Here is a 27056-nt window from a genome sequence, read left to right as displayed (position 1 = left end):
ATCCACATTGGCACAGAAAGCAATTTGACAAAAAATATACCATGTTAGACTTTTCATTCTTGATGTCTGAAAGGAGCTTTTCCTAGTTTTGTAGTGCTGGATCTTACATTGTTCCTTGTTTTCCACCTATTTACTTAACATTTCTTACTGGGTTGTTTTTTAGGTTTTGGTGTGGGATTTTCTCATTTGGTTGGTGTTTGGGGGGATTTTTGTTGGGTCTTTTTTCTGTTTCTTTTTGTTTTACCTTAAATTAATATCTAATTTATAATTATTTCTGTATCTCAAATAAGCAAGATAATCATAATATTCTACAGCATCAATGGCTGACTTGTTTCCAGTTCCCGTTTACTTTAAGCCAAAAAAACAAAAGCTGAAGAGCAACTATTTTATTGGACTTTTACAGTACTTGATTCCTCACTTGAAAGTCCAAAGGAGCTGTACAATGTGTAAGATCCCACAGTGCTCTGTGAGTCTCTGCTTCTTGGGCAAGATCAAAACCACCACTAAAATTATTGAGAATGTTTCCATGATTTTCTGTGGCGTTTGGTTGGTCACAACAGGTAACAGGCAGGCTCACTGAAATGAAAGATTCCCTGGAAACACTTTACAATAGTGGTCAGCAGAAGAAAGGGATAATGTAGTTCTTCCACAAGCTAAATTTGTTGGACCAAACCTAAAAACTTGAAAATTCTCCACTTTGGATACTGATTCTCAACCTGTAATCATATTAAACTGGTTTTTTTCTCCCTGGAAGCTGAACATGATATTGGAATGCTTTGACTTTTCTGGCACACATGGAATGCAGGGAAAGAGCAATGGTTAACCAGGTTAACCAAGCCTAATGGACCAAGACTACAGAATTTGTGAATGTGAAGAAAATAGACCTCAGTCAACAATTTACAAGATGGATTGATAAAAAAGGGCTTGTTCAAAAAAGTTTGAAATAGACATAAAAATCCTGAACCCTGTTCAGTCTGAAAATCATCTACCAACTATTTTTCTATTTGTCCTGGAAATGCCATTAAAACTTCACAACTGTGTAACTGCAGCAGCACTAAAGTCACCGAGGTTACCTTTGCAAATGAAATCACCATAATAAAAGCTGCTTTCTCCATTGTGCAGAAAGTACTGACATTCTGAGGGATGAGGGATTGCCATAAGAATTCTATGGTGATTCTCTTTGGAATCAGGCACTACTCCACAGATTAGATCTTGAACCACCTGACAACCCCATTTCTATGCAAATTGCTTTACTTTGAAAGACATGACCTCAAAGCCCTGGAATGGCACTGCAGGCCTACATTTCAGCACACGGCCACCTACCAACTCAAAAGGCTAATGAACAGCACCAAAAAGTGCCTTTTGTAACCTCTGAGAGACAGACAAAAATAGAATCACAACATAACAAAACACAAATCCCACATAAATGAAAAGAGTAAGCTGCATCTCACCTCGTTTGAATTTTCTGTTGTAATGTTTTTATTTTCCAGCTTTTTCTGCAGCAGTTTGGCTTCATACTCTGGCCTGGGATGCTCCTGAAAAAGACAAAAACAGACAAACAAATGTTATTATGATTAAGAGAAAATCTCCAAAATTTTTGGTCACATTTACAAACAAAGCCATCAAGATGATTCAACTCCACACACCTTTTGGACTAGGCTGTCAGATCTGGTCCAGCTTCCCTAATCAATAACCTTTCAATGTGCCCTTGCAAAATATATTTTCCTCTCCCAAATTAGAGCATAAATTAAACGAGATGACAAAAATTTACCAGGCTTTTCAAGTGAGCAGTCACAAAAGAGAAAAGTATCATGCATGTCCTCATTCCCACCAAGTTCTGAATCCATGCAGAGCTGGAATTTGTATTGATATCTCCCACAAAAAAAAAGACTATTCCTACAGCAGTGGTCATAGCATCCCTCTTTACAACAATAAGAACCCTTGCATATCAGCCCCAACCAAAATAATGGATTATTAACATTTTTTAATTAATCTGATAGTCATGAAGAGAACAAAATCCATTTTAAATTAATAAATCCTCATGAGCAATAAAAGGGGGCCTGCATGGAACTGACATGACATTTTCACCACAGCAGACACAACCCTCACTATTCTCTGTTGCATGTGAGAATCTAAACACAGTAACACCTCCAAAATATTCTTTTATCTTGATAGTGAGGTTTTCCTAATGCATTCAAAAAGTATTTGATAAAGTATCATTTAAATAATTGAATCTTGGAATAGTCGGAGTTGAAAGGGTCCTTACATCTCATTCCAACCCATTTGCCATGGGCAGGGACACCTTCCACTGTGATGTGTAAATGTTTTTGGTCGTAAGGAATAGCAAAAGTCACAGGGTCTTGCAAACAATCAGAAAAATTTAATTATTAATTACACACTTGGCATGGAAATTGGTGTGTAATCCCTAACCTACTATAAAAGAACATGGCACTGGGCTTTGGATAAAAGAATGAGATGAAAGGGAAGAGAGAAAAGGAGATTAATAAGAGAGAGAGAAAGAGGTGAGCAGCCCTAATTCCAGTGTTGATCCCTGATGGGGTGATGAGGTGTCCAGGATCCTGAGGGGTGCCACCTAGGAGTGCTGAGTGTTTCCCTTTTAGGGATGGGTTTCTCCCCTGAAAGTAAGTTTCTTGCTTTCCAGTCAAATAAGTTATCTTGAGCCCTCCATCCTTTCAGACCTTTCTGGAACTGGACAAGGAGCTTTCAGGGGTCTTGGGTGGTCTTGATCCCCCCTACGGTCCATGCCCACTTCTTGGCCTCATTCCTGCACATTTTTAGTTGTGCCTCTGTGGACTTGACCAGGATATTTGCCCCAGAAAAGTGCTGCACTACCTCCACATGTCCCCCTTCACCAGTCACATTTTGTTCTTCCTCCTGGCATGCTGGTACCAACAGCCCTTGCCTGTGTCAACCAAAAATCCTCAGTTGGCTCCGTTGGCTACCCTGGTATCAGTGTTTGAGACACACTCAGTAGACACTTCTTTTCTGGGTATCTACACAAGGCTGCTCCAAGCCCCATCCAGCCCAGCCTGGAACACTGCCAGGAATAGGGCAGCCACAGCTGCTGTGGGAAACCTGTACCAGGGCCTCTCCAACCTCACAGGGAGCAATTTCTTCCCAATATCCAATCTAAACCTGCTCTCTGTCAGTGTGAAGATATTCCCCCTTGTCCTGTCACTCCAGGCCCTTGTGCGGAGTCTCTCTCCCTCTTTTTTGGAGGCTCCCTTCAGGCACTGGAAGGCCATAATGAGGTCACCTCAAAGCTTTCTCTTCTCCAGGCTGAACAAATCCAATGCTTCCCAGCCTTTTCTTGTAAGAGAGGTTCTCCATCCCTCTGATCCCTCTTCTGAACGACATGCAGAACTCCAAGAAACAGTAAGGCACAGGTTAACTCTAACATTAATAAATGAGCTGATCAGCAGCAAAAATGGTGGTAAGCAGGATGAGAAAAAGACAGAGAAAGATACAACAATAGGTGTTTAAAGTTGCTGCAGTCAACACCTCTATCCTGATGCTTCTTAAATTTTTACTGGCTTGTGTTGATTTGCATTATTTGCTATGATTCTTCCTTATATAAAGATTCAGAAGTTGGATGTGACAAACATCTTTAGACTTAAATGAAGAAAGGATGAAGATATCTGGCAGGGGTGGCTACATGAGAGGAGACAGCTTGATCAAAGCAGGGGAAGGAGATAAATGAGGCTGTAAGAAACTGAGATAAACTATGCTATGCTGCAGACCTGAATTTGTTTTCTTCCTTTTTTCTCTTACTTTCTGCTAAGCAAAGTATTCTGAGACATGAGAGGCAGTCTCCAGAGGTCAGAGCATCTTTTGAAAACTGATTTGAATGAAAACTAGGTGAAATAAAGAAAATAAATGCCAAGCAAAACATTGTACACTAAATTAATTTTTGCTATTGACAATTTTGCTCTGAGAGCATATTCTGTTCAAATTTGGCCAAATTTATGTTTAACTTCCCTAGTAAGACATTCCAGTATCCTTTTAACTGCCTTACACCTGGATTGGAATAGTAGTTGATCTGTCTTTGTTGAATTTGTCAAGTCATCTTACCCTTGACTGAACAGACTAAAGTGCTCTCTGGAATGCATTTTGTATATATTCCTTTTATGAGTATTTTGCACCAAATATTTCTTTGCAGTCCAGATTTAGGGATGTTTGACCCATGCATCCATGGATGTGAAGGGACAATTCCACTCAGCTGTAAAAAGAGTGTGGTTCAGAATCAATTCTTTGTCTGAAAATGGGAAGAGTCCTACACTTAGGACAGCAAGCTAGAAGTAGTTGTGATGTCTTCACAAAGGCCAAATGTCCATGTAGAGATAGATCTGAATCCCAGGATGCTGGAAGTTGCCAGTACACTTATTGAAAACCATGTGAGCCAAGGTACTGCGAGGACAAATGAGTGCTCCAAGTGGAAAACGATAATTCCCATTCTGAAAACAAAGAGCCAAAATATGAAATATCTACTCAGGCAAAACTCATGTTGACAGTGAGAATTTTCTTTGTGAGTGGTCTCCAGGATTTGCCTCAAACATACACATGTGTATCCACTATTCATCAAATTAAGCCTCTGTAGATAATGATTGAGTTTGATAAGAATAACTAATGTGAACCAATCTCTCCTTAATTTCCCTTTGATTTAGAAAGAACATGATAATAAAATTTTACAAACATGCAGGACAAACACATGAAATGTATTTAAAAAAAAAAAAATTAGAACCGTAGCAACTATGCCAGATTTTACAGACCAAAGGAGTTGTCAAAAAAATTAAGCCATACACTTTAAGTAAAGGCAAAGACCCACTGAAAATTACTTGAACATCCTTATGCTAACATCCTGAACACAAGCAGAGCAGCTAAGCAGTTCACACTGATGGGAAGGAAGGTTTCCACAAATAAAAATTGGAATGACCCAGCTGCTGCCCCAAAGCCAGATGGAAATGTGGAATGAGTGGAACAGAGAACCCAGCTGTTCTCTGCTGCAAAAGAGTTAATTATTAGAAATCAAGGACTTAAACCCTCTATTTCTTATGATGGTGACATAGGATGCAGGGGGTGAGAAGTCTAGGGAAGAGTTTGTCATTCACACCAAGGATCTGTTTAGACTGCCCTATTAATAGGATGCTCATCAAGGAAAAATAGTTTTATATGACAGGATGGAGTCACTGGTAGATTATCACAATCTTTTTAGTCAGATCACTTTCAAAGTAACTCTGATAAATGAAAAATTAAAGCAAAAGCTTGAATAAGTCATGTACCATGAACACAAGTTTAGGAATGTTAAAAGCTACTGAGTAAGTATACAGGAACTCAGTCATTAAAGATATTCTAGAGCAACATAAAACAGAATTCATCAAGAGAAACTAGAAGGTTCTATTATGCGACTGTATTTCCCAGACAGAAAGAGAGATTTTATGCCTTTGTTTGCTTTCATTGAGCAAGAACAGTGGTAATGCTTTGGGAAAATACCTGTAAAACTAAATTTTGAAATTTGGCCTCATATTTTGAAGTTCCCTTAAGCTAGGACCAAACAACCAAATGCTGCCATTTCAACAGCAGGTAACATATTTTGTGGGTAACTGTAGCAGAATATAGCATCATTTATGGTTGTTCCTCACACAATTCAAATCCAACCCATTTAAATACTCCTATACTGATGAGTGTAAATTGTAGAATCACACAACGGTCTGGGTTGGAAGCAACATTTAAGATCATCCCATTGCAACCCCTTGCCATGCGCAGTGACACTTTCCACTAGACTAGGCTGCCCCATCCAACCTGACCTTCCAGGGATGGGCAGCCACAGCTTCTCTGGAATACCTGTGCCAGGGCCTCTCCACCCTCGCAGGGAACAATTTCTTCCCATTATCCAATCTAAACCTGCTCTCTTGTCAGTGTGAAGCCATTCCCCCTTGTCCTGTCACTTCAGGCCCCTGTAAACAGCACCTGATTCCCTATCTTATGTGTTCTCCAAGGGGCACATCCCTGGCAAACCCTGCTTACCTACCTGGATCTCCTGAGTCAGTGGAAAGGAGGAGAGGAACAAAGAATGATCTCAAGGTGGTCCCTGTTCCTAGTGGGGCAGTGCTGGATAAAGACAGACTTAACCTCTCTGAACCCAGGGGAGGGAAGAACTTGTGCCACCCTAAGTAACCCAGCCTTTAAGCAGCCCCGTCCCAACACCCCAAGGAATCAAGACTACCAATAAAAAAAAAAATCGAACTGTTTTGAGCCTTGAAGAAAATTCAGTTCTAGAAAGGACAGAGTAGGTCATTACAACAGAAAAGGAATCAATGAAAGTAAATGAAAGCATGTTGATATGTCTGTAGAAGAGAAATAAAGGAGGAAAATATGCTGAAGGCCCAGGATATTCTGGGAGTGAAATATATCAACAGTCTGGGAGTGAAAAAATGTAATCACACACCTTTACCAACTTCTTGGAAAGCAAAGAAATTTTCATCTGACTTTGTTCTTACAGTTTACAACTTTAAACATGTTTAAAGTGTGCCTTCATGTAATCTTTTAGTGGAGCAATAACTGGTACTAAACAGTTTCCCCAAAGAGCTGAGGGATAACCATTCATTCTTCAGCATTCCGTCCCCAACTATCCTAATGAAACTCTCATCCACCTAAACACAGGACTTAAATCTAACGCTGAAAGGATTTGTTTAGAAGAACAGGGCTAATCAAGGATCACTAACTAATTAGTGTTAGAAAGAATTTAATGAAGGTCAGGGAAGATTCACAGGAAGGAGTAATGAAACCCAAAAAAGGTTACTAAAAAAACATACAAAGAAATTTAAAAATATTTGGGAACATGGACCCAACAGGAAAATTAGAATAGTTACAGGACAAATGTGAGATACTGCATCTGGAGAAAACAATCCAAACAAAGATCTCACTGGCACAAGAAACTTGAGGATGCAGAAAGGAGAGATTTGAAACAAGAAAAAATATTGTAGCTACAAATTCCCCTTTTACCAATACTGGACAAGAGGGCTACACAGTTATTTTATTAGAGCCTCCTCTTTGAGGATTTTAGCAACCAAAAATATCTCATGCTTTGTGGCTTAGTAGACACTATTAAAACTTCAGATAAAGGAGTCTGCTCCTATCATTTGCAAGGTGGATGACAAAGTGAAGCAATCAAACTGATCAGATCAAAATGAATTTTGAAACCATGGTAGAGAAAATATAGTTAAATCAAGATCAAGTTAGGTGAGAATGGAATGTACCTGTAAACATATTTAATGTAACCATGTCAGCTTGCTTTTTAATATTGTTTCATTCTCTTTTACTCAATCTACCTTCCTTATTAGTCATAACTCAGCAGTAATCCACAGTGACATCAAAGACTTCCCTTAAGAGTTCAATAATTATGGGGTTTTTTTAAACTCATCAAATAGCAAAAGGAATAACCAGACTTTGGGAATTAGTTTTCAAGTAAACTAAAATGGTTGGCAAACATTTTACAGAACACAGGATTTTAAATTGAAATTAAATATTCCTAAGGAAGACAGACATCCAAGTTCCTCCCTGTTATGACAAAACACTATAACAGCTTGACTATTTGAACAATACCAAGACCAGTGAGTGGAGATTCCTTGGCATTTCAGGTAATGCAGACTTTCTATCCATTTGACTTCCATGTTCTTGCCCAAATTCTAAAATTTCATCTTTTGTAATTGCATTTCTATTTCAGTTTACACAGGATCATTGGCAAAATGGGAAAATCTCTTCCACCCAAAAAAATGAAAGTAGAAATATCCTGGAAATACCGTTTCTGAAGATTCATGGGAAGGCAAGAGTTTCTACCACCCAGTCATTAATTGGAGTCCATTTGTACTTCATCACCAAGCAGAAGAAGGTATGGATTCTCCCATCTCTATTCCTGGTTTACTGTTGGCCATATCACTTATTACACACTCTGAACTAGAATGATATGCACAACCTCTTTTGTTTTGTTACACAGTCACACATCTGTGGCAAGGCACATTGAGTAGAGGAATTTCAGGAAGAATTTCTTCACTGCAATGGTTATTAAAAAACTGGAATGGGCTGCTCAGGGAGGTGTGGAGTCACCATCTTGGAAGGTGTCCAAGGAAGGACTGGACATGCCCTCAGTGCTCTGGTCTAGGTGACAAGGTGAGGATTGGTCAAAGGTTGGACTCAATGACCTTGGAGGTCCTTTCCAGCCTCAGTGATTCTGTGGTTCTGTGTGTGTTTATGCTCAGTGTTCACAAGGCTTTGTCTGCTCTCATGGTACTGATCTGAGTTTCTTTCTTTTCTTTCTCTCTCCCATTTGTTTATTGGATGCTCTATTGCTTTTCAACACAATTAGCTGTTTTTCACTTGGTATCCAATGCTTGCCATTCTTTTTGTGGATTTCAGGTGTCCAAACACAAATTATCGAAGTCTGTACAGCTGCCAGCTGCAAAGATGCACAGAAGCCTTAGGGAGTCTGCTTTCCCAGACTGCCATTGCCAAGATATTTACAAATAAATAGAACTAAATTAATATCTTGTGTGACTCTTTTGAAGCAAGAGATTTGGCCCAGTGTGTTTAAATAAAGCAATTTACTGAAAGGTTTATAGCCAATGTCCACAAAAATTACACCAAAGGCATTTATTTCAATATAACTTTCACAAAGTACTTCTCAGCTCTTCAAATTTATGGTTGTTTTTCTCCCTGATTTAGTTCTGTACCTTCCCTTCCTAACAAAATTGATAATAAATAACTTAACTCCATCTAGTCTTAAAACTCCTAATCCTCCTGAGCTTCTTCCTTGCCCCTTTCTTGCTCTTTTAACTGATCCCACTTCTGGTCCTTTCTAGCCTAACCTGATCAGACACAAATCTCCCTTTTCCAACATAACTTTCAACACTCGTAAAGACTTCACCGTCACTGAAATCTGATGCCAGTAACTTTCTACAGACAAATTTATCCTAATCTTTAGGAATCTTATGGATAAAAGGTGAACAAAACCTGATCTAACTTTTGGGGTTTTGTTGAAGTACCAAGAAGTGACAGGAGATGACACAGTGCATGATTTCCACAGAATTCACAGAATTACTAGGTTGAAAGAGACCTTAAAGGTCATTGAGTGCAAGCAATACCCTAACACCACAGCTAAACCGTGGCACTGAGTTCCACATCCAGTCTTTTTTTAAACACATCCACCACCTCCCTGGGCAGGCCATTCCAGAACTTTATGACTCTTTCCATGAAAAACTTTTTCCTAATATCCAACCTGTATTCCCCTTGATGCAGCCTGAGACTTTGTCCTCTGGCTCTGTCATTTTCTGCATGTCATGTCAAGAGACATGTCTATTATTCTTTTAAAAAGATCTGGATATACCAGAAAATGGCCAGAAAGGAACAAGAATAAAGAGATACATAGAAAATCATTCCAGTAACTGAAGAGAGCCTACAAGAAAGATGGAGAAAGAGATTCTTGGCAAGGGCCTGGAGAGACAGGACAAGGGGGAATGGCTTCACACTGACAGAGAGCAGGTTTAGATTGGATATCAGGAAGAAATTCTTCCCTGTGAGGGTGCTGAGGCCCTGGCACAGGTTTTCCAGAGAAGCTGTGTGGGGCTGCCCTATTCCTGGAAGTGCTCCAGGCCAGGTTGGATGGGGCTCTGAGCAACCTGGGTTAGTGGAAGGTGTCCCTGCCCATGGCAGGGGGTTGGAACAAGATGAAATTTAAGTCCCTTCCAACCCAAAGCATTCTGTGGTTCTATGAGTCTCTGAAAATATTTAGGAACTAAGACTGAAAGAGCAGATGCTTGTTCATCTTAAACAAACAAGGGTGACAGAAACATGATATTATGTTGAATTATGCTGAAAATAGGACAGAAGTAATCCCTGTCTTGATCCTTAGAAGCTAAAATAAGAAAAAAAAAAGTGAGAGAAAAAAAATTACCATGTAGCAAGGAGATTTGAAAACTGCTAGGAAAAGCTTGTTAGCAGGACAGATAGAGAAGTATTAGAGTAGATTACCTAGGGAGGAATTGAAATCTCCACTGCTGAATTTATTTAAGAACAAATTAGACAAATATCTCTCCATAATGATTTAAGTAGAGTTGATCCTACAAGGCACAAGGGATGGCCCCTCAAGGTCCATTCCAGTCTTATCTTACAAGTTCCTAATTCTTCAGCTTGCGCTGAGATTTGTCTGGCACTCCTTTCTTTGTCATAAATAAAGGATTCTTGCTGATCCTATAGTTCCTGTCCACTGACTTTTACCACTTTAGGCCTCTTCATCACAGGACCTCACAAACCTATAGATTCTTTCACAGCATTTTGCAAATATTAAGCTAAAGATAAGGATTTTGAACTGTGAGTGATGAACTTGAATCACAAAATGACAGAATCACTAGGTTGGAAGAGACCTTAAAGATCAAGTTCAACCTATGTCCTGACAGATAGACCGTGGCACCAAGTGCCACATCCAGTCTTTTTTTAAACACATCCAGGGATGGTGACTCCACCACCTCCCTGGGCAGGCCATTCCAGAACTTTATCACCCTTTCTATAAAAAACTTTTTCCTAATATCCAACCCATATTTCCCCTGGTGTAGCTTAAGACGGTATCCTCTTGTTCTGTCAGTTGCTGCCTGGAGAAAGAGACCAACCCCACCTGACTACACCCACCTTTCAGGGAGTTGTAGAGAGTGATAAGGTCCCCCCTGAGTCTCCTTTTCTCCAGGCTAAACACCCCCAGCTCCCTCAGTCATTCCTCACAAGGGTTGTGTTCCAAGCCTTGTTGCCTTCTCTGGGTGTGCTCAAGTGTCTCAACGTCCTTCCTAAACTGAGTGGCCAGAACTGGACACAGCACACAAGGTGTGACCTCACCAGTGCCGAGTACAGTGGAAGAATGACCTCCCTGCTCCTGCTGGCCACACTATTCCCGATACAGGCCAGGATGCCACTGGCCTTCTTGCCCAGGGCACACTGCTGGCTCATACTCAGCTGGCTGTCAACCAGTGCCCCCAGGTGCCTTTCTGCCTGGGCACTGTCCAGACACATTCTTACCAACCTATAATGCTGCAGCGGTTTACCTTGGCCAAAATGCAGGACTTGGCACTTGGATTTATTAAACTTCATCCTATTCGACTCTGCCCATCCATCGAATCATTCCAGGTATCTCTGCAGAGCCCCACCCTCCAACAGATTGACACACACCCCCAGCTTAGGGTCATCCACAAATTTACTAATGAAAGACTGAATCCCCTCAGCCATGTCATCAATAAAAATATTGAACAGAACTGGCCCCAGCACAAACCCCTGAGGGGCACCACCAGTGACTGGCTGACACCTGAATGCAGTACCATTCACCCCCACCCTCTGGGTCCGGCCATCCAGCCAGTTCCTAACCCAGCAAATTGTGCTCCTGTCCAAGCCATGTACTGCCAGCTTTTCCAGGAGAGTGCTATGGCAGACAGCGTCAAAGGCCTTGCTGAAGTCCAGGTACACAACATCCACAGCCTTTCCTGAATCTATCAGGCAGGTCACCTGGTCATAAAAGGAGACCAGGTTGGTCAAACACAACATATCCCTCCTAAAGCCATGCTGGCTGGTCTGATACCCTGGCCATCCTGCAAGCGCTGCGTGGTGACACTCAGTATAAACTGTTCCAGAACCTTACCAGGTACTGAGATCAGGTCCTCCTTCCCACCCTTTTTGTGAACGGGCGTCACTTTGGCCAGCTTCCAGTCATCTGGAACTTCACCAGTGAGCCAGAACTGCTGGTAAATGATGGAGAGTGGCTTTGCAGGCTCATCTGCCAGCTCCCTCATCACCCTGGGGTGGATCCCATCTAGTCCCATGGATTTATAAACATCCAAGCAGCTCAGCAATTCTTGGACTGCCTCCTCCTGGATAACAGGGAGACCATTCTGCTTCCTTACACCATCTTCCAACCCAGGAGGACAGCTGTACTGAAGACAAGACATCTTCCCACTAAAGATTGAGGCAAAGAAGGTGTGAAACACCTCCACCTTCTCCTCATCTGCAGTTACTGAGTTCTCTCTCTCATCCAGTAGAGAACAAAGGTTGGTCTTACCCTTCCTATTGCTGTTAAGATATTTGTAAAAACTTTTTTTATTATCCTTTACAAAAGCTGCCAAATTAAGTTCTAAATGAGCTTTGGTCTCTCTAATTTTTTTTCAACATGCCCTAGCAACCCCCTTAAATACTTCCTGAGAGATCTGACCCTCCTTCCAAAGATGATACATTCTCTTTTTATTCCTAAATTCCTTTGAAACCTTGTTTCCTATCCAGGCTGGACATTTACCTCATCAACTCATCTTTTAGTACACAGGGACAGTCTGATCCTGTGCCCTCAAGATCTCTGTTTTGAAGCATGCCCACCTTTCCTGGGCTCCTTTGTTGTTAAGGCTGCTTCCCAAGGAGTTCTCTGAATACATCTCCTAAATAGGCCAAAGTCTGCCCTCCAGAAATCCAATGAAAAAGTCTTATTGATGTTCTCCTGATTTCACCAAATATCAAGAACTCTATAGTTTCATGATCACTGTGCCCCAAGCAGCCTCCAACCACCACATCTCCTACCAGTCCATCTCTATTTGCAAACAACAGGTCTAACCTCATCTGGTGGGCTCATTCACCAGCTGTGACAAAAAGTTGTCCTCCACACACCCTAGGAACTTCCTGGACTGCCTCTTTTCTGCTGTATTAAGTTCTCAGCAGATGTCTGGTAGGTTAAAGTCACCTTCGAGAACAAAGGCTGGTGATCCTGAAACATTCTCCAGCTGCTTAGAGAGTAAGCTGTCTACTTCTTCTTTTTGGTTGGGTGGACGATATCAGACTCCCAGTAGGATGTCAGCCTTGTTGGTTTTCCCCTTAATTCTTACCCATAGGCATTCAACTTCATTGTCATTATTTTCAATACTCATGGCACCAAGAGCCTCCCTAATATAAAGGGCCACCCCTCTACCTCTTATCCATTACCTGTCTCTTCTGAAGAGCTTCTAGCCATCCAGTGCAGCACTCCAGCTGTGAGAGTCATCCCACCATATTTCCGTGATGGCAATTACATCATAGCTCTGCTGCTGCACCATGGCCTCCAGCTCTTCTTGTTTGTTACCCATGGTGAGTGCATTGGTATGCATGCACTTCAGCTGGGCTACTGATTTCACTCCTAAATCTCCTAAAACCACACTTGGGCCTGCTTCCAGAGAGCCTAGCTGCATCACTTTCCCCCTTCCAACTAGTTTAAAGCCCTCTCAGTGAGTTCTGCCAGTTCACAAGCCAAATCCTTCTGCCCTTAACAGAGAGATGAAGTCCATCTGGTTCCAGCAAGCCAGGTGCCTTAAAAGTTGCTCCATGATCAGAGAACCCAAAATTCTGCTGATGACACAAACCCTTGAGCCACTTGTTGGTAATGTGGGCTCTCCTATTCCTTCTTGTTGTTTGTCTCTGCCACCAAAGGGACTGACCAGAACACCACCTGTGCTCCTTCCTTATCAACCACTTGACCCAGTGCCCTAAAGTCCCTTTTAATTGTCCTGACAGTCCTCTTTTTAATCTCATCATTGCCAGCCTGGAGTATCAGCAGTGGGTAATAATCAGAGGGCCAAATCAGCCCAGGGAATCTCTTGATAATATCCCATACCCAGGCCCCAGGGAGGCAGAAAATCTGTCTGTGGGATGGGTCAAGTCAACATATGGGGCCCTCTATTCCCCTCAGAAGGGAGTCACCCACTACGACTATACCTCTTTTCTTTTTGATGTTACAGGTGGTGATCCTTCTCACAGATGAAGCGTAACTGGGCAGATAATTTTCTTCTATATCATCTGGCTGACCCTCCTCATCCAGAGCCTTATACCGGTTCTGAAGTGGCACCTGGGTAGGTGATGGGGGTCACAAGGAATTTTAATTACCTCCCCAAGTAGGACCCATTCCCACTCCCCTTCATCCAGCAGGTGTCCTCCTATTTTCTGATGGTGGAGGCCTTCAGAAAATCAGAAAAATAAGGTGGTTCATCAAATATGCCACAGAGCCCACCCAGAGTTTGCTCTCCAGCCTCTCAGTTTGCCCTGCAGTTGGTACATCTCTGGCAGGGAGCAGTTTGACATCCCATGTGGGACAAGCTGTAATTTGTGATGTGCTAATGCACTGGGTTTGTGTGACAACTCACAGACTGGGAGTACTGGGTTGTACTGTGAGCATCATCCACACCATAACAGGGGAGACAGTCATGAAAAAGCTGAGAAACAGAGACAAAAGAGAGGAGGTTGTTGCCAAGTCAGCAGTGAAGGAATATTTCTGCATTACGGGATAGTGATGGAAGAAGAGGAATACTAGAGTGTGCTGTCTGTTCTCAGGGTCTTTTTTGGTTTGGGTTTTGTTTTGTTTCCTTTTTTTTTTTTTAATTTGTTTTTGTTTTGTTTTACCCAAATATTTTGATCTGGGAAATAGGAAATAGAGGAATAACATCACTACCATGCTATATCATGAAGTTCATCATGTCAGCTTGCTTTTCCCCTATGGTATTTGCTCCTGTTATTTATCTCCTGTTTGAGCTGAGCTCTACTAGCAGGGCTGAAGACTTGTAGATGGCTTGTTGTTTAAGGAACTTTGCTGGAACATGAAGAGAAAACATGGATTCAAATCCTCCCAGCAAACCAAGATGCTGGGAATATGACCCTGTTCTAGAGACATCTCAGCATCTAATGCCAGGGGAAAGTCCCAAGTCTACCTGTTCTTAGTATGATAATTATTTATGATTTTAGTCAGTGCACTTTCTTTTGTCAGGGTTAGAAATGAATCCTTGGATGAGAGAGAATCATTAGAGCAAATCAAAGGATGAAACTATGAACAAAATCAGGGACATTTTAAATACCAATAAACGAGTATATCTCATTTTCAGTCAGTTCAGGTTATGTCTGGAGACCCCATGGCTCATTGGAAAGCTCTTTCTGAATAAACCCACACTATTTATTGTTTTGAAACAGCTCTGTTGGTGAGCACCTTGAGCTTGGGATGATGTATCTAAGGCATCATAGATGTCCACCCAGACCTCGATGCAAAAATTGCTGATGGTACTGTGACCTGTGGCTGTCATCATCACAAAGAATTCATGTTACACATTATGAAGTGACATGACAAAGTATTTATTCAGTTGTCATTGTGTTATTGCACACTGTACAATGGCAGATGGGCATTCTCAGCAAAACATGATCTGTTCTTACCTTATAAGCCTTTTCAACATTCATTATTAACTTCAGAGTGCTGAACAGTAAGATATAGGTGAGGATTTGCTAAATAAACATTAATACTCAAACTGTATCAGTTACAGTCCTTTATCTAAACACAGCCACAAACTGCATTGGGCTGGAGAACACTCATGAGAAATCTATACATCAATGCTTTTATAATATGCATCTATAGAATAATTAACACAGTAAATTAGCCCAGGGAGAGGAGATTTACCTCTTCTTCTTCCAGTCCAGTTAGATCCCAGAAGTAACTCAATCTCATCTGCAAACGCTTCCATTGTTCAAGGAACATGGTAGCTTTAAAAGAAATTAAACAATTTAAAAAATGATAAATCCAAAGCCTTGTGGTAAACATTTGTGTTACTTATAAGCTTCAATGTATATTTGAATCCCGTTATGCTAGACCCTTTAAAATTAAGAACTAAGAAATAGCCTCAGGCCCAATTTTAACAAAGAATTCAAGCAAAGCAGTGGGACAATAATTACTACCTTTTAAAAATAAAATACAGAAAGATGGAACATGGGTTGTCCAGAGCCACTGTTAAGGTCTTGTCAGGGAATGGAACTGAGCCCATAACTGTGAGTATCCACGGATGACATCATCTCTCCTAATTCAGCATGAAGCATTCTGAGGTAGGTTTAGCCTGCTACTGAAATAACTAGAATCCTTAGCAAGATGTAGAAAGAGATATTTTGAAGTATATTACATGTAATATATTTCAATGTAAAAATGCTTTTTACTGTCAAAGACATGGTGATTTTGCCCTAAAGGGCTGGCCTCTGGTTCAGCCTTCTGCCTCTCCTTTTTTTACTAATAAGAAGGAACAGATATTTTCATCTTGTCCCATATTTACATATTTTTCTCCTGGCTGTCCTCTCATAATTGCTGTTAACTCAGTATAGCCCTTTTCCTAGTTGCTTCTAATTTATGGACTTACAGATGTATTAGAAAAAGCACTTCTATATCTTGGGTTGTGGACAGGTATTTTCAGATAACAATAACAATATCAATGCTAAACTGGTACCTGCCAACTAAAAACACCAAAACTCTACCAATAAAGCTGTACCTATAAAACCTGGGGCACTGTTTTTCATTTTCTTATGCTTCATCTCACTTCTTCAGTGGGTGAAAAGGGTATTGTAAAAACACTGTTAGATCACAGCAGTGTTTACATCACTTTGAACATCCTGTAGATAACCCCACAAGACAGACAACAGTGGAGAATCCAATCAGCTTCTCTTGACTGCATCTACACTGTCAGATAACCCTGAGAAAAGTGGGAACTCTGTGAAAATAACCTGGCTCTTACAAGTCATTATCTATCCCAACAGTTAGCTGCAAATATTTTCTTCACAGGTATCATCCCATTATATAAGAAATAAATATCATTTAAAGACAGGACTGGCAGCACACTGAAAGCAAATCCAGACATTAAGCAATGAAGTTGCTATCTGTGTTCCTCCCTTTTAGAAGAGAGAACATATAAAAGCTTTGTTTAGCATGGTTTGAAAACTCAAGGGTTTTTAGATATCCTAAAAACAAAAACATTTGGTTATTTTCTAGGGTGCTATTACTCATTCCATTCTTTTCTGTAATACAAAAGCTCAGTTCAACATTTAGCTCTGAAATCAGCACGTCTGAGCTGACTTACACCAGCAGAAAAACTAAACTGACAGAGAGCAGGTTTGGATTGGATATTGGAAAGAAATTCTTCCTTGTGAGGATGGTGAGGCCCTGGCACAAGTTTCCCAGAGAAGCTGTGGCTGCCATATCCCTGGAAGTGTCCAAGGCCAGGCTGGATGGGGCTCCGAGCAACCTGGGATAGTGGAAGGTGTCCCTGTCCATGGCAGGGCAGCTGGAACTGAATTAGGTTTAAGGTCCCTTCCAACCCATTTGGGTGATTTGTGATTCTGTAAAATTTCTAATTAAGGCATCTGACACTGAAATTTACACCAGAACACCAGTGACATCAAGCCCAGTCAGCCAGGCATTACTCTGAATATGGACATTTGCAGCAGGACTGCTAGAATCACAAAGATACTTCATGAGGAATCAGGATCAGCCACTTAAAGCATGATTCCTTTGGAGATATTAACCATAGGAAGCCTTCTGCTTTCTAAAGAATGGGAGAAGACAAGCGAGACAAATGAATTCCTGTGCCCAACACCCTCACGAAATTAAGCTGCCCCAGATCACCACAGTTTGCTCTTTTAACTATACAGCTGGAATGGGTGTGTGAGTGAGCTCTGCCATTAAACAGATTGAGCTCTAGCTATAGCCAGCACAGCCTCTAATAGTAGGGCAGCAAAATTTGATGTAATGTAATACTTAATATGAAAGCTGGGCAGAGTTAGTAAAGACTCCATTATTTTGCTTTGTTGCTTTTTGTGTGTGCCAGCTGTATTTTCTTGAACTGACAAGCTCAGTTATCATAGTCCCAAGAACAGACTTTTCTAATCTGTGGGAAACATTTTTTGGAGGAGGGCTACAGCTCTGAAAGAATTTTGTTATTTTTATATGCCTTTTTTTAAAAGCAGTGCATATGGAACTTTTCGTCCTGTTCTGTTCCATAACAGATTCCACTAATTTGTCTGAGTGCAAGGATATATCAACATTTTCTTTTGCACCTTGCATTGCTGATACTAAAATACAATTTTTATGGATGAGGTTCAGTGGCAATTGTCATTTGCATGGATGCCAGTTTACAGTAGAGTTTTTTTGTCAGGAAAATTATATTTTATTTATCTTAAGCTTCACAGCAGCAGGTGACACTTAATCTGCCAGTCTACCCTGTAATCTGAAGTAGTATAATGAATTCTTCTGAGAATCTATAAATAATCCTCTTTTTTCTATTTCTCAGTCATAATTCTCTCTAATGTTTGCTCTAGGGCTTCCAGGAACTGGAAAATAAATGCTTCTTGCTTCCATGTGATCTGTTCTGTCTGCAAGTTCCTTAAAAACCTTCTGCTGTCCTCACCCAATGCCGAGTCACCAATCAGACCTTTCTCAAACAAGCCGTAAAATCTTAATAGGCTTGCAAAGAATAACACACTGGCTGCAGAGGGATGGCTATAACAGAATAACATATTTTCTCAGTTTCATATTAAGAATGATAATCTCATTTTGGGAACAATGAATAGGGAAATAAAAAAATCATTTTACAGTAGCAATAACACGTTTAACTTTACAATAAACAAGCTGTAGAGTAAAGGAGAGCATAACACCAGCAAAAATTCATGCAAGCACAGTACACATGCTTTCCAGGGCAGAGGTGAGGTCAGAAAAATAGGAGTAATACTACAATGCATTCATTCATGTTTATGGAGTGTTTTGATATCCTCATGGAGACAGGGATATTTGCCATTAAAGAAAACCAAGCTTGTTGACATGGAATATTCTAAAATATATTATAATTTAAATGATAGTGGCCCCATTGCTCTTGGAATCCCATAAAATTTTGATAAAATTATGTGACTGAATTGTCCCACAAGAAAGTGGGACCATGACTAAATTAGACCCTTTCAGCTGTTTGCACCATACTAATCCTCAAATACATTCTGGTCCCAAATGCAGAAGGTATTAAATGGGTGTGATATGTTGATGGAAAATGAAGAAAAATTAGCAAATACATGGCAAAGTTTAGAAGTGCCATTAACAGCGCAATGTCCTCTGTGGAGAAAATGGCCTCAGAATGTGCCAGGGGAGGTTCAGGTTGGACTTCAAGAAGAATTTCTTCCCATTGTCATTAAAGGGGCTGCCCAGGGAGGTGATGGAGTCACCATCCCTGGAGATGTTTAATAAACAACTGAACATGGCACTCAGTGCTCTGGTTTAGTTGACAAGGTGAAGATCAGTCATAGGCTGAACTTGACGATCTTTTAGATCTTTTCCAGACTTGATAACTCTGTGATTCTAAACACGACAGTAGAGGAAGAAAAAGCATTTTTTCTTCTCTGAACTACACAACTCCATTTGTTCCAGGGCTTTCTGTTGATAGTGATATTTATTTCCCCAGTCTCAATACAGACAGCTCTCCCTGGACTTCTGAGGATTGCCAGCTTCCAAAAGCTATAGGGATCCCATTCAATCAAACAGCACTTTGTTATGCTGTGAAAAGTCCAAATAGCTTGCAAAGCAATACTTACCCCAGAGAGCCATAAAGATGGAGAAGAAAACTGTGGCAGGGTTGTCAAACAAGTGACTCGCTCGAGCAGTGGCACAGGCAGAGCTGAGGTTCCAGTAATCACAGAACTTGTCACACAGGGGGCACATGGTGAAGGCATTGCGTTGGTCACACATCTCTTTGCTGTGACAGACAAGGGCACAGGTTCCTCTGAGTATCCCAGCTCAGAAACTGTGGATGTGCAGTACTGATATCAAGCAGCACATCACAGCTACTACAAGCTGTCTGCAATATCTGTGGCCTGCCCTTGCAGAGAGCAGGAGCTGTGTGTTTCTTCAAGGTTCATTGCCATGGATAGTAATTTTTTAAACCCTTATAGGCACCTTGCCAACAGGAAAATGATGCAACACTCAACCAGACTGATCAATGCGCTGTATTAGTGAGTTAAGGAAGACAACATCACTGAAGACAAGGTTAAGCACACTAAAAAACCAAAATTCAAACACAAAAGTGGAGTTTGCATCTCTGCAGTCAAGTTATGTGATTTGATACAGATCAGATTTAAATCACTGAAAAAAAAGACTGAAGTGGTGTCAAAAGAAATTCAGTGCTGTTGTCAAAATATGCATTTTTTATATGGTGGCACAAAAATATGAGAGAAAAGATTTTTTACAGACTTTAAGATCTTTACTTTTAAGATCATTACTATCATTTAAACTCTGTCTTGTTTGCTATGTATGTATTCAGTTTCTAAAACTCTTTGAAAAAAACATTATCATTATCACTTTAACAGGCCAAACACTTCTTGTCAGGGCTGTCAGTACTTTCCATGATGTTTGGATGTGAAAGCCTTTCATACCTGCACAGTCTCACTTAGGTGAACTGAGTAGTGCAAAGTTCAAATGTCCTTGCCAGGATCATGAGCTGAGTTGGCACATTATTTCAGTGATAGCTGGCATACGGTGATTATGATTGTTCCTATATGGACCCTCCTGAAATAGGTTTTTCCTTATGACTTCAAATGAAAAAAAAGGACGATTCAAGCTCTATTATGAATATGTTTATATTATATAGTTTGAAAAGCATGCAGCTGTTTCCGGGTCTCATGTCATTACAGTAATTCTCTATTTCAAAAGGCAGCAGAGGGTGTTGCAGATACATCTCAGCCATAAATCTCATTGGATTTTAAATGTTAGTACAAGCTTTCACCCTGACAAGCACCAAGATTTATTCAGATCAAGCTAAGAAAACAGACCCTGCCGCAGATGTGGGGCTGTTCATCATTTACTTATCAGTAACCTTGTCCTACTGCAGTGATTTTAAAAGCTTACAGTTCAGGGACTGTCATGAGTGTGATCAGCATACAAGTACTGTAGTATCTTGTCTCCAGCAGAAGTCAAACACAGATAAGACACAGATTTTTTTTTTTTTTTTTCCACTGGGAAGCAGACATTAACATCACGGTATCACTTTGGCAGTCTTTGTGTAGTATATTGCCCTCAGGACACACAAAACTCATTATTTTGTGTCTAGAAGGGGAATACTGTGAAGACCAAATATAGAATCATAGAATGGGTTGAGTTGGAAAGGACCTTAAAGATCATCGAGTTCCAACTGCCCTGCCATGTGCAAGGGTACCTCCTACTATCCCAGGTTGCTCAGAGCCCCATCCAACCTGGCCTGGAACACTGCCAGGGATGGGGCAGCCACAGCTGCTCTGGCCAACCTGTGCCAGGGCCTCACCACCCTCACAGGAACAATTTCTTCCCAATATCCCATGTAAACCTGCTCTCTGTCAGTGTGAAGCCATTCCCCATTGTCCTGTCACTCCAGGCCCCTGTCAAGTCTCTCTCCCTCTTTCCTGTGGGCTCCCTTCAGGCATCAGAAGGCCACAGTGAGGTCACCTCAAAGCCTTCTCTTCTCCAGGCTGAACAATCCCAATTCCCTCAGCCTTTCCTCCCAGCAGAGCTGCTCCATCCCTCTGATCCCCTTGGTGTCCCTGCTCTGGCCTGGCTCCAGCTGCTCCCTGTCCTTCCTGTGCTGGGCCCAGGGCTGGATACAGCTCTGCAGGGGGGGCTCAGCAGAGAGGGGCAAAGAGACAGAATCACATCCCTTGATCTGCTGGCATTTGCTAAGTCTTGTACTATTGTTCATCTTACTTGTACAAATGGTCTGATTTTAATGGGAATCAAGTGTTTCAAGAGTCATGGACAGTGTTGGCATTAATTTCGGTGAGTTTCATACAACTTTCTGATTGAGCAGTGAGCTATGTGTACTCATAAAAAGCAAATTAATATCTTAGAAAACAAACTCAATACAGTGGACTCACTATCTATTTCTGTTTCAGGAAGTGAGACACTGACCAATCAAATAAATATGTGCCCTTCAAATAGCTTTTCAATGCCTCTGTGTTTGTCATGCTCACGGGGCTGGTAATTATACATCACCGCTCTTCAGACGACTAAAACCAGTTATTCTCAAGTCTTATAATTTTCAAATAACAAACAATGGATCACAGATAAGCTTACCTAGGAATGTCACTTTCGATGGTTATACATCCATACAGAAATACAATAATCCCAACTACTGAAGATGGAATGAGGAATTCTGTGTATAAACCCAGCCATGCAAAATAAAGTCCTATCTTTTCTCCAAAATACTTCCTGAAAAAGAGGAAAAAAAGAAAAAGAAAAAGCACATGCCAAGGATATAATTTTAAAATGCATTTTACAGCTATTAAACAGACCCAGAAAGTTAAAATACGAATTGTGAAAAACATGAATGAAAACCCTGTGGATCTTGAAGACAATAGGACCAATGAAGGGGATGATTCAGGCATTTGGCAATTTGGGCTTCTCTGTTTTGAGAAGTTAAAGATGGTCCTGGTACATTCTCCTGAGCTGAAATTAAGCAGGTATCACTGCAATACATAATATCTGTTCAGAGAAAACTGTAGTGGTCTTTGCATCTCTTAAAAGAAGTCAGTGAAATAGGAAAAAAACATTGGAAAATACTTAATCCCTCAGAGGAGCACATTAATTTTTTTCCTCTGTTGTACTCCTGGATTCTGTTAGTGAGAGTCATAGAAATAACATCTATGGGACCATACTGACAACATCCTCTAGTATCTTAAAAGATGACTAATCTGGAACTGCTGCTAAAGGAGGAAAGTTTACTTGCACACTTAGCACTGGCTTTTCAGAAAGAATAATTTTGTCAGGTTAACAGCCCCTGGACAGGTGGTTAGAAAAAACAGTGTCTGTTCTGAAGAACAGCCCACTGCAGATGTTGATAAATAACTGGTAGAACTCAGCCCAGCATCTTCATGAATCACACTGCAAGAAGTAAACTAAGCATGGATGACCCTCACTGATCATTCTAATGTACAGTTAGGAGTGATTACAAATATTGCAAAACCCAAAGACCTTCATAGAACTCAAGAATTCACCAAAATTTAGATAAAACCCAACAAGGTTAAAAACATTTCACAAGCCAGAGAAGAAGATGGACAGTGTTGTACAGAAAGCAGTTACAAAGACAGCACTCAGGGCACGGCATGGAGTGTGAGTCAGTGAGACATTTACACTTCGACAGCAGCAAAAATTACAATAAATTCATTATATTGTGTCTAATAAAAGAAAGACGACCTCCTCATAAAGGTTGAGCACAATCCCAGTCCGAGATTTATTCTGATGCCATTTACCTTAGGAAAGTTTTATCCAAGTTCAGCACCCCAGATTTGCATCATTCCTACTGAAAATGCTTAAATGAGATTTTTGGAGGCCCAAACTGAAATCTTCTACTCCAGAAGTTGGGTCTAAGGGCCAGACATGCCACAGGAGAGACAGAGCAGGAGTGCAATCATGGCAGAGAACCAAGGGACAGCAAGACAAGACTCCACAGTCACTTCCATCTCAGAAGAGGTGGATAAGGGAAGCAACAGTGAGGGATTTTTATTACTACTGATCCTGCTGTTGTTCTCACACCATCACAGCTGCAGCTAACTCCATGCTTCCAGGCTCTCCCATGGAAAACTGGCAGTGCAATCCTGCCTATTTCAGTTTTGCCTTCTTTGAGTGCCTCTATTTCTCGTGTCCAACCAAACTTGCTTATGCTTTAGAACAGTCCTTAAGGGGAAAGCACAACAAAAGCATTTTAAGGAGATATATAGACAACATTATCTTCAGTATGAGGGGATGTCATCCAGAACCTGTGAAATTTCACGAATCTTCAAGGAAAAGAGTACACCCTCTACACCTGATACTGCAAGGTACCCTAAGCCACAAACTGTATGAATTATCAAACAGCACAAGTGAAATCATCACAGCATGGCTTGAATGGCACTAAGTTAAGATTTGAAGCACCTAGGGACAATGGATGTACAGAGAATACAAGGAAATATTATATGATATAGCATATTTTATGAAATTATATATTTTATGAAATGATAAATATTTGTGGCAAATAGAAGCCATGTACTGTGGGACTGCCCTCTTACCTGGCACATGCCAGGTAATTTTGGTGATAATTATAAGAAGCTTTCCTTTATTTTCACATTTGAAAATAAATATATATTTTTAATATACCTGTTTGTTAGTATACTATGTTGTTATTATAACTTGTTTAACACACACATTTTAATGCACTTTTTTAATATGAAATGAGAGAAGGAATAATTGATTGAAATATAGAACTAACCAGAAGGCCTAAAGGTTTTCTTCAAGCCTCTTGTGTGAGTCAACTTACAGCAGCAATGGTGTTGGAACAGCACAGGATACAGGGAAGATCCATTTGCTCTCAAGTTTCCTCCTGACTGGGAAGTGACAACCTTAAATTTGACACTAAAGCAGGAAAAGGAGGACCAGAGGGAGATTATCCTGATTATATCTTCTTACTGCTTCCCTGTTTGTAGAAATGGAGAATGCGCACAGCTAGTAAAGTGTTTCAAATAGGTCAGAGCAGGCACAAAAAAATCGTCCAAAGTTGTTCAAAACTCTCTGTTCTTTTGACAAAGGACCATAGATTGGTACAGAAAGAGTTCAAATGCCAGCAGCACTAAAGAGTTGCTGATCAGGGTCATGAAAGTTGAAGTTTATGGCTCAAGAGGCTTCCCCTTAAATTTTTAAGCCTTCCAGTGAGAAATGTGACCTGTAACCTATAAAGGGAAGTGTTGCTATTTGTATCCATGCCAAAAGAAAGTGAAAAGAGCTTAACAATGTCCTGGCAGTATGGAAAAAATGCAGTTGCTAAGAAGAAAACTGTACTGTGTTTTGTGACTTAACTGTTTTGAAAAATGAAAATAATAAAGATGCTCTGCCCAAGCTCAGTCCACCAATGTGCCAGAAAGTGAAATAATCTAAGAAGAAGAAATGACAGAGCTTGGAAACATAATGAACAACTTAGATGTGAGCTTATCAAGTCAGAAGAACACAGGACACCGACATGTCTTTTCTGTGACACGTTCCAACAACTCTTTGGTTCCTCTGAATAGCAGTGAAGGTGCGCAAACACCTGTGACCCCCTGTATCAACATCTACTGCAGCTGCTGCTGGATTCAGTAGTAAATGAACAGAGGAGGACAAAAATGTGCTTCAAGGGTAGAGGATGATGTAAGGCAAGAAAAAGTATTTTTACAAGTTTTTACACATTTACACCAAGAACTTGGCATGTTCCCTCATTTACATTGGGATAAAACCAGTCTGATTTATTATCCTACAGGAATTATCTACGATTTAAGCTGGCATGGCAAAAGAGGAGAATTGAGACCAGAGTCTTGCCCTACCTCAGTAGCTAATTCACATATGCCTCACATATATCCAGGCAAAGCTAAAGTGTGTGCTCATGGATACTGTAGAATGTCACAAAAAGTGTGCCCCTGGCACAAAGGGAAATGCCCCTTTATATACACATATTCCATGAAGGCAGGGGTTATCCCCAAACTAAAGGGCAAATGGCTTTGATAAAGAATGTGTAGTGTTCCTATCAAGGCTTTTCTTATGTATGTTGAAATATCATAAGATGAAATTTTGTGCTTCTCATTTTAGAAGACTTTATAAAGGCTGGTTAAATGACCACCTACCAAGTACTGAGTTCTCATGAACAAGAATCACGTCTTTAAGGAAAGATTTGGTCAAATTACCCATAACTCCTGAACAAACTGAACAAAAGCTGCTCTTCCAGCAGATTATCAGAAACAGCATTAAAAAACTCCCAACAGCAACAGCAACAACAACCACCTGTAGAAAGTGTATTCCCTCCCAGAATTAGAAGTGTTGAGAAGATCACAGCAGAAACATTGGCTCGGTTCCCTCTGCTTTACCCATATAACACTTAAACCAGACATCTGCAATGCACTTTGGTCTGTCTGGCTGCAAAACCAACATCAAACAGAATAACTGATTATTAAACCCTCTGCTCAAACGTTGGCCATAGTGCTCCCATGCCAAGTTGTGCAATTTATAAATAGACTAAGGTTTGGGGAAGGGGGGGGAGAAAGAGAGAAGGAAAAAACCCTTCAGTTTTGATTCTGTGAAAACAAGTGTGGGTACCTGGAATGTGAATAAAGCGTGTGGTGCGTGACACACGCTGGAAAGAACTCTGGAGACGTTCAGGAACAAAGCTAAAAAAGCAAGGAAAAGGCATTGTGGACACTGAGTCACCTAACCAGGAAATCGGTGCAGAACTCTTCAGTTTTTAAATTTCCACAGCCCACTTTAGGCCAGCTGTTGCTTCATGTCTCCATTTCATTCCACCAGCCTTTTGGTGGAGGAGCCATTTAGATGCAATAGTTTCTATGCAAAACAAAACTGATTTACAGCTGCCTCTTGGGTAGGTTTCCCCTGTGCAAATGGTCACACATACATCTAATGTCTTCAAATATACTTATTTGCACAGTTTGGCGGTGAAATTCTGGTGTTTCTGCTGTTGGGGAGGAGGACAAGCAGTTTAGTTTCTGTCAGAACACCTTTACTGCCAAGGCTAGTTTAAAACATTTTCCCCGTTCAGGTCCATGTTCCATCTCTGACCTGCAGCAACAGCCCCCAGGAACACAATTTATTCTTTCAGCACTTTTGCAACCAGAAGAAAATGAACCATTATGCTGCAGGTAGAACTATGACTACCCTTAGAAAGTGAGAAGCATTTTCTAGCACATGGTAAGTTAAAAACAGAGGTATTTCATTTGATTCTGAGATAATAGTTCCCACCATCCGAAGTTTCCATCTCAAAACTGCAGAGTTCTTTCAGAAAGACTGCTGGAGTATATAGAAAGCCCCAGTCACTACAAGACAATCAGGAATACTGCCGAACACCCCAAGATTTCACTCCAGGTAGAGCTGCCTATGTCGAAACTTTTCTGGATTTGCCATTCTTTCTTCGCTTGAAAATTTTCTCAGGGCAAGATTCAAGCATTTATTACAACCATCTGGGACACCTGGGTGGAATTACTGCTCAGCAGCAGCACTGAGGCTGCTGTGCATTCAGAGATCATGGAGATTTCCACCAGGGTTGTGCCTGACAGCACATATTCCATCCAAGGATTCTCAAGAAGGAACATATCAGTGCTAAATCCAGATACTCAGAGAGTGCCCCAAATGGAGCAATATGGAAGCCAAGAAAAGATCCTGGCAGAAGACAATCCCCCTTGGA

The 27056-nt window shown here is 40.8% G+C and overlaps 1 protein-coding gene across 1 annotated transcript in view; it reads right to left on the bottom strand.

Moving 5' to 3' along the window:
* Positions 1-27056, bottom strand: part of ANO2 (anoctamin 2) — a 148990-nt gene that overhangs the window by 72583 nt on the left and 49351 nt on the right. Inside the window, exons 11-14 of the mRNA XM_066568424.1 lie at positions 21938-22072; positions 19432-19592; positions 15500-15582; positions 1452-1535 (exon numbers count right to left, since the gene is read on the bottom strand). Of these exons, the coding sequence (XP_066424521.1) occupies positions 1452-1535; positions 15500-15582; positions 19432-19592; positions 21938-22072 (463 nt within the window). The remainder of the gene's footprint in view (positions 1-1451; positions 1536-15499; positions 15583-19431; positions 19593-21937; positions 22073-27056) is intronic.

This window comes from Molothrus aeneus, chromosome 32, assembly GCF_037042795.1.
Source record: "Molothrus aeneus isolate 106 chromosome 32, BPBGC_Maene_1.0, whole genome shotgun sequence".
NCBI classification, from domain to species: domain Eukaryota; kingdom Metazoa; phylum Chordata; class Aves; order Passeriformes; family Icteridae; genus Molothrus; species Molothrus aeneus.
This window is presented reverse-complemented; position numbering and strand designations above follow the sequence as displayed.